The sequence below is a fragment of the Monopterus albus genome, unplaced genomic scaffold (genome assembly GCF_001952655.1).
Source record: "Monopterus albus unplaced genomic scaffold, M_albus_1.0 scaffold125.1, whole genome shotgun sequence".
NCBI lineage: Eukaryota > Metazoa > Chordata > Actinopteri > Synbranchiformes > Synbranchidae > Monopterus > Monopterus albus.
The window spans coordinates 60,836-77,324 of record NW_018128005.1 but is presented as its reverse complement, the minus strand read 5'-3'; the positions used below and the strand labels follow the sequence as shown (position 1 = coordinate 77,324).

Sequence of the window (16,489 nt, the reverse complement as noted above, 5' to 3'; positions counted from 1 at the left end):
GCTTTCATAAATGGCTGTTATGTCAAAAGATTCTCTACGTTAGCTCTTTCTATTGCATATAGTAAAGTACTTGACGTAGTTTTTTTTTCCCCACTGGCACTGCAGTGGGGTCCTAATGAAGCTCCTTGCTCTCACATGAGCTGAAAACTGAAGGAAACCCTTGGCGTGTCTGTGCGCTGTAGACAGTTGTAGTTTGATGAGTTCTTTGTTCCATATCTGGAGAAGTACAGTAGCCACTTCCTTGTACCAAACTACTCATCCACATGGGTATCATTAAGATTAACAGTACTACTACCAATACTGCTTATTAACCTGGTACTAGACTATAATGTGAATACTGTAATGTTTAAAAAAAGATAACTCAACACAAGACTGTTTTTTGATAGTACATTTACTGCGAGGTGCCTCCAGCCCCGAAATCATTATAGCCACCCCTGCTTTGAGCACTCTTAAGTGAAACTGAAATTCTGAATGACAGTTCACATGATGCTTTGACCATTTCAGATTGAATTTATGAACGAACCCATCACCATCAGCTGGCTAATGGTTATTTTTATTCATTAACCCATTTGTATAATTGTATAATTTGGACTTGAAACAAACTGAACTGAGACCACCTCCTGGGGAGGTCTCAGCTCGGTTCGTCTCAGAGGGGTCTGAGTTTGGAGCGTTCACATTTACACAGAAAATGTTGACTAATTGCTCTGAGTTTGTTTTGAGGGCTGAAAGGGACCGAGTGTGAAAACACCCTATGTTTATCAGGTTCAGTTATTAGTGGAATGATTCACATGAACAAGATCAAACAACTCAGAGAATCAAGTGAAAACAGGTGAATTTGACATGAAACCTAGGATTTTTTTTAAATTACTGTGAGATTATGTCCATGCAACCTGACTGTCTGCTCAGATTAAGGGGCAAGCCTCTGATTGATCAGTCTGACAGGCTACTGACTTGGTGCTTGTATGGGTGGAGGCGGGCAGAGCCTGCACGGAAACACCTGGTTTTTAACGGCCGCTGCAATGTAACAAGTCTACAACTGAAACTCAGGATTCACCAGTGAACACAACAGATATCTGTACAGTATACTTTAAGTCAATACACAGATAATCTTGGAATCATTAAACACAGCTGGCAGCTGTGCTGGAATGGATTATACAATTTACTGCAGAGATTTCCACAGAGGAGCTAGTTTTGAATCTGTAGTTTGCAGAGCTGGGTGTCAGACCTTGTCATTGGACTCTTGGTCGCAGGCACTGTGTCTCCACTTGGTCAAGACGATCGGCTCCACATGCCTTCTGTCCAAACTCTGAGTTTTCTGTGCGTCTCTGGATAGCTGGGGAGGGGAGACGTTGTACTGGAGGGAGGGAAGGGGGAGTCATACAGCATCTATAGACTTGTAATTTTACCTCATGCAAACATACACACATAAGACTTTTCACCTTAATATGATGGGTATTGTCAGAAATTCTCAGGTTGCTACAACTGAACATTCACCAGGTAAAATCAAACTACATCATCTCCTGAAGTGGGGCTGAACTCTGCATCTTCTAAAAACTGCATTTTAGTTATAAATATAAGTAGCTCAGTTGGTTTTTGACAATAAACCCCCAAATTGGCAACAAATTCAATACAGTTATTTACAGAAAAAAATTCTAATGATAATCTATACTAATTTTATTTAGCTAAGTATATTACACACACAAGGAATTTGTTTCTGGTACAGAAGTGAGGCAGCCGTCTGCAACGTGAACTCAAGTTACTTGTCATTATGACCTTTACAGAAGCTAAGCAGCCAGGTGCCAACTTAATTGTATTCAATTTAATGACCTGTGAAGATTGTTGCAAAATCGTACCTTAGGGAGCTCCCACTCTGACCTGGAGCCGTCTGCGCTGTAGTAATAAGGCCTGCCCTGGTCGTCAACATGTTTTAACCACTGGTGGTGCACACATACACACACAGAGCAGAAACAGCCCTGACATCACTGAGGTATTTGTGCAATAACATTAAACCTACTGTCCCACAGATACATTTTAGGTTTCTTCATCATTTGAAATGTTGCATAAAGTTTATAATGTCATAGTAAGTTTTAAAACTTCAACTCTTGTTAATAAACTTTCATTTTACATGAAATTATGTCACTTTTCTTTGAACTTAAAGCTACGCTCTGCCCAGCTCTTTAGATAACTGTCATTATGAAATTACAGTAAATGAGATGCAACAAAATTTACTGATCAAGCAGAAATAATTGAAAATCTCTGATGGGTTTGAGAGATCAATCCTGCCCACAAACTTTAGAAGCTAATATCTCTGCACTGCTGCCAGTGCTGGTCAATGAGCGAGTCACAGGAGGCTTCGACAGCACCTCTCCACATCAAGACCAGTTTTGGGGCAGATTTCTACAACTAAAGTATTTGAAAAAAGTTACATACCAGAGCTTTAAACAACAATTACATTGGATATTTTATGTGATTATTTTGATTAAAACAAGTTCTGGATAATGAGGAATTTGAGTGTCTTATGAGGGAAACTCCAGCAGACAGTTCAATCTTTGACCCGTTGCCTAGTAGAGGTACTGGTGTTACAGCCTAATCAGTGTGGAGGAAATGTTTGACTATTGCAATATAGGTGTAAAATCACCACAATCCACCCTAAATCCATTCCCTGAAAGCACCACAGCAAAGAAAGAGGAGATCAGCCTCATGCAGCCCATACCTTCTCATTAGTATAGTCGCTGACGTACAGTGTGTGGCCATACTCATCCATCTCCTCAGACCACCCACGTGCCGGCGAACCATACTGACTGTCTGACTGGCTAGAGTAGGTACTGAAGCAGGTGTCCTCGGATGACAGAGGCTGGAGTCGACCAATGGAGAGCGAGAGGTAGGGAAGGAAAGACGGCGAGAGCGAGAGAGGAGTGGTCTACCATTAGTGAAGAGAGAGGTGAGAGGAGAGAGGAGAAAACAGTCACCATCGAGCTCCAGAGGAGGAATGGACAGTCAGGCACCCAGAATCAATAAACCATCATTAATACAGTACAGAGAAGCAGAAGATCAATCAAAGAGGAAAAATAATCACTGAAGTTCATGCTCAATTCTGGCCAGTGTGGTGTAAATCTCAGTGAATGCTGCAGTGTGATAGAAAAAAAAAAACGAAAGCTTTTCGCCTGTAGGTGGCAGTAAGCAGTTAAGAAACAGCAGCTGAATCAGAGAAGACTCCCAAATGATTCAGGATAATCTGGCGCAGTATGTGTGTTGGTGTGAGAGTTGAACATTTGAAAACAGGCCTTCACTGTTGATCAGATCAAGTCTAATGCTGACTGTCCAAATGACAAATGTCTGTGTGTGTTTTTAATCACAGTTGTTCAAGAACAAATGAAGCTGCTGTGGGTGTATAGTACAATCAAGCTGCATGTCAGCAAAGAAAAAAAGACGTATTTTATCCGACAAATCAAATCTGTCAGTGCTGAAAGATCTATTTTGCAGATGTACAGCACTTTTAATCAGTCACAATAGAAAAGCAATCCCATGTTATGTATTTCTTATACTCTTATTTCTCGTATTTTTTAAAATACTTTTTCCCCTTGTATTTTAATCTTACACTTTTATACATTTCTTTACTTGGGTTGCCATCATTTTGGTAATTATTGTTGTTGCTACTGGATACCTGAATTTCCCTTGGAAACAATAAAGTATCTATTGTTTTTTTTCTATCTAATACTGCAGCTCTGACTCATGGTGTGGGTGATATGGCTCCTTCTTCGACAGGTTTTTACTGGCTGTGGCATAAACTGCTCATCCTATCTATAAAGATTCCTGCTTTTAAAAAAAAATTGCTTTTTCGACCCAGAGACATTATCTGAACTTACTCTGAGTGTGTTGTATCTAATTCTCTGTTTTCATGCTATAGTGTTCATGAAACCATATTTTATGAGAAAATGTTTAGTTTCACTCACTTTCCTTGCTGGTACTGCGGGACCACCATCTAAGTAATTTGTTCTTTCTATAATAAACAGTCACCAGCTATTCTGACAATTCTGTGACCATCACCGATTCATTTGCCAAAGAATGACTTTACTAACAACCTGCACTTGTGCATTACCTCTTACTGGGAAAATACACTGAAAGCGAGACATGAGCGGCACGTTCTGCCTGTAAAGTCGTCAGAACAGCTGTCTAAGTCTTTACAATGAGGACCAACAACACAAGTGTACTGAACAAAAATAGATTTCATGAAAGAAAACCAGGAAGAAATCACATTTTTATGTAGTCTATGGATTTATATATTTTCCCTTTAGAGAGTGAAACTGAAGCAGCCTGATCACTCGTAACAGATTCCAGTAGGAACTGAAAACAACAAGATGTGTGATTTAAACAGTTGTCTGTGGAGATTACACTTCACTAAATGCAGCAGAGGGGAAAAAATAGATATGAAGCATGAAAAAACAAAACAAAAACGCAAGAGTTCTACGGGAGATGTGCGTCTTGGATTCTGTGTGGATTGAAACATCTGACATAATGGAATTCTATCTGCAGCGTGAGACAGGTGTGAGATGATTTCAATGTAGATTAGAGGTTAGGGTGTGGCGTTGCCACTAAAAGGTCTTCATAGATGTAAAATTGGGTGTGCATACCTCAGAGCTCTCTCCAGTGCTGTGCCGCTCTCCTCTCAAGTTCCCAGTGCTGGTGTCTCTGGCTCGAGGTGGCTTCCAGGTCCTCTCCTGGGTGGAGCGGTTGTAGTAGAAGTGCCTGCCACTCTGGTCCTTGTAGGTCTCCCAGTCACCCAGCACATGGACAGGGGTGCCAGAGGGAAGAGGGGGCAGGTTGGTCTGGGTGATCTTCAGTTCCTGGAGGTTGGTGTAGACAGGCGACTCGGAGCAGCCCTGGCCTGACAAAGACACCGTCTGATGGGGGAGAGAGAAGGAAAAAGAGTGAGGTGGAACAGTGTGTGAGAGGATACAAGTCTATTTTATAGTCAGGGAGAAGTTTTTGGACAGCTAATGAAGGTGACAGCTTTCAGAGTGCAACAGCTGTACATAAAAGCTTTCATCTAAAACACCCTCAGCCACAATGTTAATGGCACGTTCCTACTGAGCTCCACATAGACACAACTGCCTAATCACTGCAGTAGTTGTGATGAACACTGAGCGGCATTGGAGCATTAGGGACAGAGCGGCTGAAGCTGAGAGAGGAGCAGTGCACTAAGAGAACTCAGGATGAGGACAAGGAAGGAAGTGTTATTTTATATAACACAGGTCAGGTAGAAATAAGGAAGTAAAACTGACTATCAAAGCATCATCCATTCTGAACAGCGGCACAACAGTTTGCCAAGGCTCATCCTTACAGCTGAGGAAACTGGAAATCTTCCCTGCAAAAGAAAAACTGAAACATATAAAAGTAAATGGGTAAATATGGATCCCATAATTCACACGTCAAATTGCATAACTGTTTTGGGGTCTGACTGTATTATTTGAATGTTGGGGTAATAAAATGGCAGCTATGTACAACAGATACCTTATCTGTTAGCCATCATGAACATTAACTGTGAGAAAGAGAGATTCACAAAATAACAAAGTTCATAAATTAAATAGAAACCGGATGAAAAATGAGGAAAAACATTCCTACAGTTCTCTTGATACTAACAGCAGGTAGAGAAATGATTATTCTCACTGATGACGAATCTGCTGAATGTTTTCATGGTTAATTAAAAAACTAAAAACCGATCACAATGTCCTGAAGGCTAACAGTTACTACGACGTAAACTAAAAGAACAAAATAATATTGTGAAACTAGAACCATTAGAAGTTTTGTTTTTCAAACAATTAACTGATTAGATTAAGTGACTAATCACTTCCTCTATGACCAAAATGAACGGCTTCATGTTGCTCCTTGAATCTTGGACTTTTCAGATTAGTTTTTTTTTTTTTTTTTTAAGAGTAAAATACACAAAAAGAGGAAGCCTATGAAGACAATAAGGACTGAAAGTACTTAACCTGTCAAGATCAGGAGGAAAATAATTTCAATTTCACATCCTGGTTTTATTTTAACTTGTAGTAAGTGAGGTCTCTTGGCAGAGAAAGATATTTGACAAGTTACTAATACACTGCAGAAAAGTTTGTGTTAAACAGGACAGGAGACCTGACCAACCACAACCTAGATTTTGTACATTGTTATAGGAGGGTCCGCCGTTCAGTCAAAAATCTCCTCAGCTGTACAACAGCTAGCATGCTGCCTCTAATGACAGAGCATCCTTCTTCAGAACTGTGACGCACGACTGATCCAGTCAATGTGCTGCCTGTCATGGTTATTTCATGCTGCCATTACAAAGCAGCTGCCTGGGTTCAGAGCGACAGGGTAAAGAGAGTCATAAATAATGCCAGTGCCCCGAGGCCTCCTAACAGTGGCTCTGTGATGTTTTTATTGCATGGGGATCAATAGGGATGAAATATGCAGCGGCCAAGGAAACAGCTGGAGGTACCCGGGAGAATGGAATATTCAGAAGGATGAGAAGCGTGCCATTAAATATGGTACCACTGCATGACAATATACACTCTCCACTTTTATATATATATATATATCGCATATGCATACTAGAAAAACCCTCTACTGCAGATGTTGAAGCAAGGTGCAGCTTAAAAGAAAACCTGTGCTAAATCATAAAATATATACATGTAACATATTACCTCTGGTGGTGAGCAGCTAGTAAACACATCATCCTCTTCATGAAACAAGACTACTCGTAAAAATCTTCTCAAACGGATCATCGCCATTGTCCTTACTTAATATCCTGAGTTGCATGCAGCACTGCTCTGTGGTCTTCCTGTATATGCTGAGCGAGCATGTGATTTAGTGCATGGATCTGTCGAAGGGGAAGTCCTGGCAGTCTATCGACCGTTAGGCCAGGAAGATAGTATCCCACGTTAAGTGTCAGCCACAGAACCACGTTTTTCCTCCCAAGGCTGTTATGACACCCAACTTCTAATAACACTAAAGTCACTTTTACACCATTGGTTTTGAACTGAGAGAGGATGTAACGCCTTATCAGCTTCACAATAATGAACCTGCTGATAGGACTCCCAATGACAGCACCAATATGGGCTATTTCAGATAACGGTACTTATTATGAAACTAAAGGCTGCACTGCCACATTGGCTCATTAACAATACATAGCGAGTCTTAACTCGATTAGAGCACCAGAATATTTCCGAGCAGCTGGTGCTGGACATCTGGTACGAACAGACTGACCATCTAATCAATAATGAGCTGACATTGACCTGCTGTGAGGAAGCTGCTCTTGTTTCTGGTAAATGCACTTACATAGCCTTTTACATAGCCTATATAGTATTGAGACATTTTTCTAGTGCACAATTACAAAAATCGTTACATCCATACCTTTTACTATATACAGTGGGGAAAATGAGTCAAGCTAGCAGCTATTCCCATTTTTTTGGGTAATAAACAACCAATGGTGTTGACACTGGTGACCATTTCACTAATGCTACACTCACATTAGCTGCTGCAGATCTGGGCCACTTCCATACGGGGGTCAGTGGAGAGGACAAGGGGATTTCACATTTATTGGACATTTATGAAAAAGCTTCTGATCAAGACAAACTCAAAGGAACATAAGATAGAGCAGTTTTTGAGAAACTGTGCAATTTGACCATCACTCAGATGATGCTGTTATCTTAATATGCACATGGCTCACATTTCAGTTAAATCTGTACATGTGTAGCACCTCGGGGGTGTTCACATCAGAGCTGGATACATGGAAGCATCAAAAAGACAGGATCTGACAAAATACCAGAAGTGAGCATTAAGGCCTGTGATGTGAATGAAGCCTTACAGACAACATAAATACACTGGAACATCCAACAGTACCTGGTGGTAAGAGGAGAAGCTGGTCATGAGCTGGAGAACTCAAATTGAGCTGATGGATACACAATCACAGCACTAATCAGTGCAGCCTCAATTACATCAAATAACAACCACAACCCGACTGTACAGTACACTGACAGGAGCGCTAAGCCTGAGGCTACACTGCACTGCAGAAGCCAATTAACTGTTCTGATTGCAGCTCAGCATGCTCTTAATTTCCCATTTCAGCCCAGGACAGAGGTTAATGGGTAGAGAATAGGAATGGATGGAGAGTGACGCTGCCAATTCCAGATAGGAGCCCTTCGTGGTCTTATCTGTGCTGCCTGCAGCTCTGCAGTGGAATAATAATCAACTGGCCCGGTGTTCGTCAGCCGGATATAAGCTACATCAGAGCCAGAGTGAAACAGGGAGGAAGAGAGGAATGAGAGAAGACTTTGGACTCTGCTTCAGGCTGTGAACACATCAGAGCTGATGTTAGAAATGGTTGCAGATACTTTGGCATATTATTATATTGAGAGATTCAAAACACTGTGTTCATTTTTGGCTAAGTGGTTGATCTTATTCACATTAAGGTGGGGTCACTCTCAAACAGCTGGGCTGCTTTCCACAAATGCCAGGTGAAGCCTGCAGGGCCCTTTCAGTGCGTGTGGGTCATTGTCTTCACATTATTTAATCTGACCAGTAGTTAAACCATTAAAACACACACGATCTACTGTGATCTGAGACAGAGACAAGTAGCACAGCTCTCTACTTTTTCAATTATTAGAACGGTATCTTACTCTTAAGTTAACAATATAACCGATTCACCATCATATTATTTCAGGATTATGCTGAAAAGTGATGTGATGTGCTCAGTGTGAAAACTATACTAACATGAAAAATATCCCCACAACCATGACTTTAAATGAGAGTTTTGTGCTGAAAATTTGTGAATTATGGGATTGATCGATCCAAAACTATTTTGAATCGTCATTATTTATAAAAGGAATAATGTCAGAAATTCGCTGCCATTGAAGATTAGTGGTGTATTTATTTTTTGTATTATTTTACATTAAATACAGTTGCAACCATTTGACATTTAAATGAAACACTTGACTGATAGAAAATTATTCAGCAACTATTTTGATAATTCAATAATCACATTTGTGATTTTAAGCAAAAATGCCAAACAGTTACTGGTTCTTACATGTGATTAATGTATTGCTTCCATGGTCATGCATGATAGAAAACTGAATATCTTTGGGTATAAGGACTGTTGACTGGACAAAACAAGACACCTGAAGATGTCATGTTTGATGTAGTGAAGTGCATTTTATAGACAAAATCAATCCTTAATCAATAATATAAATAACTGTTAGCAGCCTGTTAAAATTGAATATATTTGGGTTTTGAGTTGCTGGTCACACAAAATGTGTCACCTTGGGCCTGAGGAAACTGGGATCTGCATTTCATAAGTGTTTTCTCTGGCATTTTATTGGTTAAATGTTTATTCAGCAGATTAGTTGGAGCCTTGTGCGTGTTTAGACATCATCATGACTGTAAATGAGACTATTTAAAACTTCCTTCCAAACTGTTCCATGCAAGACATCTGAAGTTAACGGACATTAATTGGAGGCATAGCTCTGCAGTGATAGTTTCAAATCTCTATTTTCTCAGCAGCAGAAATAGCAGCAAAAGTCAGCAAAGAAGCAGGCAGCAAAATCCTTTAGGTGGCAGCATGTCAACAAAGTTTGTGGAGGAGGAGGAGGTGGGGCTCCACGTGTTCACCTCCCCTCTCCTGCTTTTGTTCAACACAGATGAACCTGCTTTGCTGCATACCACACAAACACACAACATTCACACCATTTGAAGACCTAATTTCTAAAGATGAACCTGCTTTGCTGCATACCACATAAACATACAACATTCACACTTGTGAACATACACCATTTGAAGACCTAATTTCTATGACCTGGACTTAAGAATACAGCTTAACCTCTCACACTTATCTGTTAGCAGTCCAAACGCTGTTTGAGGTGTTCAGGTGGAGATATTCACCCAGTAATTAAACTACCATGGACCTAAAAAGACAGAGCTCTCTGCAGGCCTCCCTCTTCCATGTCACCAGTTCAGGATAAAACCCCATCCTCCTAAATTAATGACAACCTGCAATTACAGGCAGCTATCTCCTTACACCTTCACCTGTTACAATACTGGGAAACTGTAGGAGCCAATATAGTTTGGCTCCTTGAGGAAGTGTTTAACCCATAAAGCTGCAACAAACACATTAAACCACAGTTCCTTTTGCATAGAGCTGATATTGGGTATCTTCCAAGAATCAGACACCCATCCTGTAAAATATAATCTAGAATTAATAGGCAATTAACCGATTTATTCATAATTGGTTTACCGATAAAATGTAATTTCACTGGCGCACTTCGGTACCCTCCTTTAGTTGTGTGGGTGTGACTAATGTACACGCATGCAAGTTTGTACATGTACAAATATGCCCTCAAACACACACAAAGAGCACACAAAACTTCTGTTGTACTTCCTTGTTCGTTCAGTTTCAAGTTTCACTGGGGCAAAGTGCCACTGCAAAGCTCTGTGTGTTTAAAGCCAAACATCATGTGTGTATTAATGTGGTCAACTGATATAACTGCATAACATGAGTAGGAAGTGTTCCTTACTATTTCTGTCTTTGACCCAATGTAGCTGACAGAGGCAAAAGTTCAGGCTTTTACCTCAAAGCTTGGTTTAAAAAGTCAGCAAAAAGCCACAGCGAGCCACTTTTTTTAATTCACTTTAGATCAGGACTGTGTTGCTATGAAGTAAAATGATTAGACAGAGAGAGAGGCAGTCACACACCTTATACCTCAGCTTTTGTCTGCCAAAGGGAAACGGCAGTTAAATCAAACTTTGGCAGCTTTGCCCAGTCACCGTTTACCATCACAGGTAGGGCAGATCATTAGAGCGGCGGTTCATTGATTGACAATGTATTTGTAAATATTTTGATGAGTCGGCAATAGTTTTGTCATTTATAGGCAAACATGACAAATATTTGCCGTTACTAGTAGTGAAGTAGTTACTGGTGTAACAGGGTGCTACACCGAGAGGTGGATGTTGACAAATGACCAATGAAACCAGTCTGAAGGTGTGACACAGCACCTGATCGAAACAGGAAGAAGAGGATGTTGTATCAGAGCCAAACTGTGCACATGGAAATACACCAAACTTTCCTGACAAGATTGCATCACACTGCAACTGAATGTGTGACAGGTGATGAGGTGAACTGTACACAAAGGTCATTCTGTTTTACAGTTTGTTAGCTCTATGATTTTTTTTTTTTATATTTTCATGTGTTGATTCATGATCTGCAAGTTTTTTGTTTTGTTTCGTTTTGTTTTTTTTTACTGGTGACTTGATTTTTAGCAGCGTTTATTTTGTCAGTTTCTCCAAAAATGTACCTATGCTGTAAAACAGAGGGCAATAAATGTTAAGTATATAGAATTAACCAGGAGCACAAAAGAAGACAAAAGATGACTGAAGGACTTGGGTCCAAAGTAAAAAACAGTGTAAAGACAGTGAAAAACCTCAAGCTTGTAAAATACATGTCCATCACAGCCTGGTGGCTCTTTGAGCCCATTTGAGGGTCACCTCAATAACTCGGACTGAAATGAATAACATGAAAGAAAAGCGAGAAACGCACACAAAACAAAAAACAAACTTGAAATGGTGGCACCACCCAAGGCAATTACGTAACTGCATTGCAAAGGCATTCACCAGGAGAAAAGAGCAGACAATGCAATGCGAGGAAAACAGAGTGAATAGCCTGAAGTGAGCGAGTGCTCTCAGTAACCCTCCACAACCGAATTCAGGAAGCAGCCAGGCTGCATCAATGTAACATGACACAGGAAGCTTCGCAGACAGCTACATCCAGGTGTAAATGAGGAAACAAACCATCAGCTAAGCTCCTGAAACACACAGAATACCTCCGCATGTCTGTTCTGGGACGACATCCACTTGTTCATATATTCCTTCACAGTGCAACACAGACATAACAAACTGGGAAGACGCTGCTGAATAATACAGTAAATAGATTAGTACACATTTTAGCAATAATTCTCAAAAAGAACAGAAATAAGAAGAGTGAAGGCAAAAATTCTCATGATAAAAATCATGATAAAAGTAGCTTTTTTTCCCATCACACAAATAGTAAAGTAAAAAAAAAAAAAACCCAACTCAAATCTTACACGCTGAATGATATATAGCAGAGAAAAGCAAGTCTTCACATGTGGGGAGCTGGGGCTCAGCACACACTTGACTGATTCATCATTTCAGTATTAAGCTGATCAGTGATCACTGCTGCTTAAATGAACCACAGCCCAGATTACCAGATGCATGAACCTGCCTCTGGTTGACAGTGAACACAGGACGTTTACCCCAACACACTGTGAGAGTGTTTAGTGCAACACTACCAACTCCTCTTTGTGATACTTAGTGGCATAAACAATAAGATGCGCCTGGAGTGCACTTGGGAAAAGTAAAATAGTTCTTTGCTCTTTGTGGAAAGAGGTGGTGTGCGCTGTTACAGATCAGAAACAAGTGATGTACTCTGCCCTCTTTTCCAGAATCCCAGTTAAGTGTGGCATTGCTCACATCTGTCAGGAGGAGGTCCACAGAGGAATCCTAGTCTTGTTCTGAATCTAACTTTGACCTACTCGTGTTTCTACATGAGCCACAAATGGGTCAGTTGCCAGAAATAGGAGGGAAGACAGTAATGGAGGAGGAAGGCACACAGACAGCCTGTACGAGGCCATTCACAGAGGAAATCATCACCTGTGTACACAAGGTCTAATATGAACAAATTGAAAACAATGTCCAAAGTCTGAGCACTGGGTTTATTTTATGCTTGTGGCAGTTAGACCTTCATTTGAAATCTGGTTACATGTCATCAGGACTTATGAACACTCTGTGAAACAGTCAAAGTGTAATGCAGCCTAGTCCACCTGTGTCTACAAATAACATGTCTGAGAACAAAAGTACATAACTACACAGCATCTGGTCTCTGTGTCTTGTTATTAATAGTTTATAAACAGTTGTTTTAGAGACAAGCCCAGTAAACAGAGCAGCCCAGAGAACTTCATTCTTCTGCCATACTGTATGTTGGAGCTCCGTGTGTTTTAGTAGTGGTTCAGAGCAAAAACAGCCCTGTATTGTAAAAAGGATGTGTGTGGTGGAAGTGTGCCATTTCAGGTACTGCAGAGATGACTGAATACAAGCCAGGAAGTCCAGCTGGAATCTATAAATTTGATGCCAAACCATTGTAAAATGGTCTATAATACAAGTATTTTACTGATGTGGAAAGTTGTCACAGCGACACCTACTTTATCTTTCACTGGGACAGGGAGATGAAAGTAGGCAATCGTGTTACAATGCACTGTAATCTACAGGGAATGGCCACTGAGGCCCTTCGCCAGTTGATGCTGCACTGCACTGAGGCAAAAGCTGAGCCAGGTTCAACTTTTTTTTTTTGGCCAGAGCCTTCTGCACTGGAGTCACTGAAATGGACAATGGGCTTCAGTATTTCAGGCAGGGCTGCAGCTGTTCTGATGCTTCTTAATAATGGACAAAACAGAGACAAAACAAGGCTGTACAAAGTTGAGAGGATTGCGTGACTAAGTGTACTAAAGCACACAAGTAGGAGTGAGACAGGAAGTGATTAGTGCTGGCACTGCCCGAATGCTGGGGAGAATGAACGTGTCCAGATGCGTGTGGCTTTTAGGCTGCAGAGTGTAGGACCATATGCATGAGAGTCTGTAGCAGCAGATGTCTGGACAGCGCTCTGCCCTCACCACAAGGGACGAGGGGTTTTCCCCGCAGACTGGGGCATGATGCTTAAACCCCCTGTCACCATTGTGGTGACTGCAGAAAAGTCCAATGTTTGGGTTTCCTGACACTAAACTTGACATTTATAACCCGAGACACTTAAAACAAATCAAAGAAAAGGACAACTCAGTGTTTCTCATTGACATATTTTCATTCTCTGGGCATGAAGCTTGCCCAAGGTGATTTTATTTTAATTCTAAAAACAGTAGAGATGCACCAAAATGAAAATTCTGGGCCGAAACCGAAAATTTAGGATGCACTTGGCCGAAAACTGAAACAAAACCGAAAATGGCTTCTTTTAAAAACTTCAAAATTTTTAAAACATGCTTACTCTATAATTGTGTATGCATATTATATTATATATATATATACAGTGGTGTGAAAAAGTATTTGCCCCCTTACTGATTTCTTATCTTTTTGCATGTTTGTCACACTGTAATGTTTCAGAATCTGCAAATTTCTTAGTCTTTTCAAAGAATGTGGCGACCGGGGGTATTTGTGATGTAGTTGGGGCACTTTTAACCAATGTTGTTTTGCGGTACTCCTCATATTCAATTGGATGTCGTGTTTTCAGGTGGTGTATCAAACCTGTTGTCAAAAGGTTCCTTGGCACTGTACCTCCTCTTGATATTTTCGCAGAACAAATGTTGCATATTGCAACTTTGGTGTCCTCACCTGAAACTTCAAAATGCTTCCATACCGCTGACATGCTTTGTCGTTGATGGGGAGAAGCATGATATAACAGCTCCAGCATGAGTGAAACCTAACCTGCGCTGCGCGAGGATGGGCGGGGCGGGACATTTTCGGTGTGTTTTTTTATTCCGGCCCGAAATAAAAATGGCCCTTTAGGCCGAAAATTTTCAGTGGCCGAAAGTTCGGTGCACCCCTAAAAAACAGGCTTTATCATATTTTCAGACTTGGCCTAGTCTGAAAATATGAAAATAGAGGCACAGAGCAGAACCAGAATTTATATATAGTTTATATATATTTTTTAAAAACTGCATGAAAAGACCAGACTTTCAAAATTAAAAAAGGACAATGGAAACAGAAAATGAATAAATCATGAAAAGCATCAAACATGCTTAAGAGACTTTAAAAAAAAAGCTCTGCGTGGCACAATCAAAAGAAAAAAGTCCTTCCTTCCTTTTCAACACATTTTTCACAGTTTTCTATCATTTGAGGTTTGATTATGTCATTGTACAGTCTTGTTTTGTACCTGTTTGAGGAAAAAGCAACACCAACTGTTTATACTGATGCACCAACTTCTAACACTCACACAACAATAGAGGATAAACATGCACAATAACTTGCACTTTCTAAAGACAAATTTCTAAAAATTATAGTAAAATTTGCACTAAATGTGAGTTCAGTGGACAATTAAGTAATTAAATCTACTTTGAACAGTTTTTAATTCTACAAATCTTAATTGGCTACTAAAAAAAAGGCAGAAATAACTGGTCAATGAACTCTGAAGACCACCAAACATTAAACTGAGCAGCTGAAAACATTAGTTTCCTTCCCTTCTAATCTTATCAGATCTCACTGCAGCTGACAGCTTCACTGCCGAGCAGCCGGACCCAGCTGGGTTCAGTGAATGGGTTAAGACCAAACCTAGTAGCCAGGGGGGACAGAACTGGGTATTATTCCCTTAAATACAGGCACAGGTCCTTTAAGGCCATAAATGTGCTGGATGTCCATTCAGGGACATGAATGAAGCTATATGCTTGTTAACCTAGAGAACAGCAATACGACACAACCAGGAGGCACTGAACTCAGCCCAGAGATGAAAGGAGGCTCAGTGGAGAGCAGAAATTATCTAAGCAGACTTTATTCATCTAAAAATACCAGACTGAGTGAGGCCACCAGCAGAAACAGAGCCAGTCAAGAAATGTCTTAAGACCAACAGTAATTTGGGCACTTGACTGACATACATTTGAAGAATAGAATCAGCAGAGAATATTGTCCTGTAGACTACAAATCTCTTAAGGATGTAGGAGGGGAAAAGAAAGCTTGGGCTGTACAAAGCCATTTCAACATCATGCATTCAAGGCAAAGATGCAATAGTGGACTTTGTAAATGACTGGGCACTGGAAAACAGTGAGTCACATCTGAGACATGACACAAGTGGCCACAAACCAATGACCGAACCCAGATATTATGGGATTACTGTAAATGAGAACAATACATTAAATCAGACAGAGGACTATGCTACCACGGCACTAACCCTGAGGGCAAACTGGGTTACATGGTTCCTTTCTTCTTCTGTTCTCTTATACGGTACATGGTATCTGGTAAACCACAGAATTGTTTATATGTGTCATTTTATGTACAGCACTTTGGCCAACTCTTGCCGTTTTAAATGTGCTTATACATAAACCTGATTTTGATTTGATCTGAACTGGTACCAGTTTACAGACAGCTTCAGAGGGAGATAAAATCAGCATCGTCTTTATTTTTACTGACAGGACAGGACAATAGGCAAAGTGTGTCAAGATCTGTTTATATGCTTCACAATAAAATACAAAAGAAAAAAACCCCAGCAAATTAAGTTTAAGCCAAAATATACAACCTCAGTGCCAACCGTAATTTTCATTTCTTACAGATGTCGTACTTTCAGTGGAAAATTTATAAACTGTCAACATTTTAAAAGACAGTAACGCCAGCCTGACTGAGTTAACTCGATCACTGGCCTGCCATTTATACAGAACATTCTCACTAATGAGGCCAGCTGTATTTTAAGCTAATT

At 40.4% G+C, this 16,489-nt stretch overlaps 1 protein-coding gene across 4 annotated transcripts in view; it reads right to left on the bottom strand.

Annotated features, from left to right (window-relative positions):
- Positions 1-16,489, bottom strand: part of LOC109967089 (rho GTPase-activating protein 12) — a 44,112-nt gene that overhangs the window by 7,790 nt on the left and 19,833 nt on the right. For all 4 annotated transcript variants that reach the window (XM_020612443.1, XM_020612440.1, XM_020612442.1 and 1 more), the window contains exons 3-6: positions 4,632-4,901; positions 2,714-2,920; positions 1,854-1,934; positions 1,226-1,354 (exon numbers count right to left, since the gene is read on the bottom strand). In XM_020612443.1, coding sequence (XP_020468099.1) covers positions 1,226-1,354; positions 1,854-1,934; positions 2,714-2,920; positions 4,632-4,901 — 687 coding nt within the window. The remainder of the gene's footprint in view (positions 1-1,225; positions 1,355-1,853; positions 1,935-2,713; positions 2,921-4,631; positions 4,902-16,489) is intronic.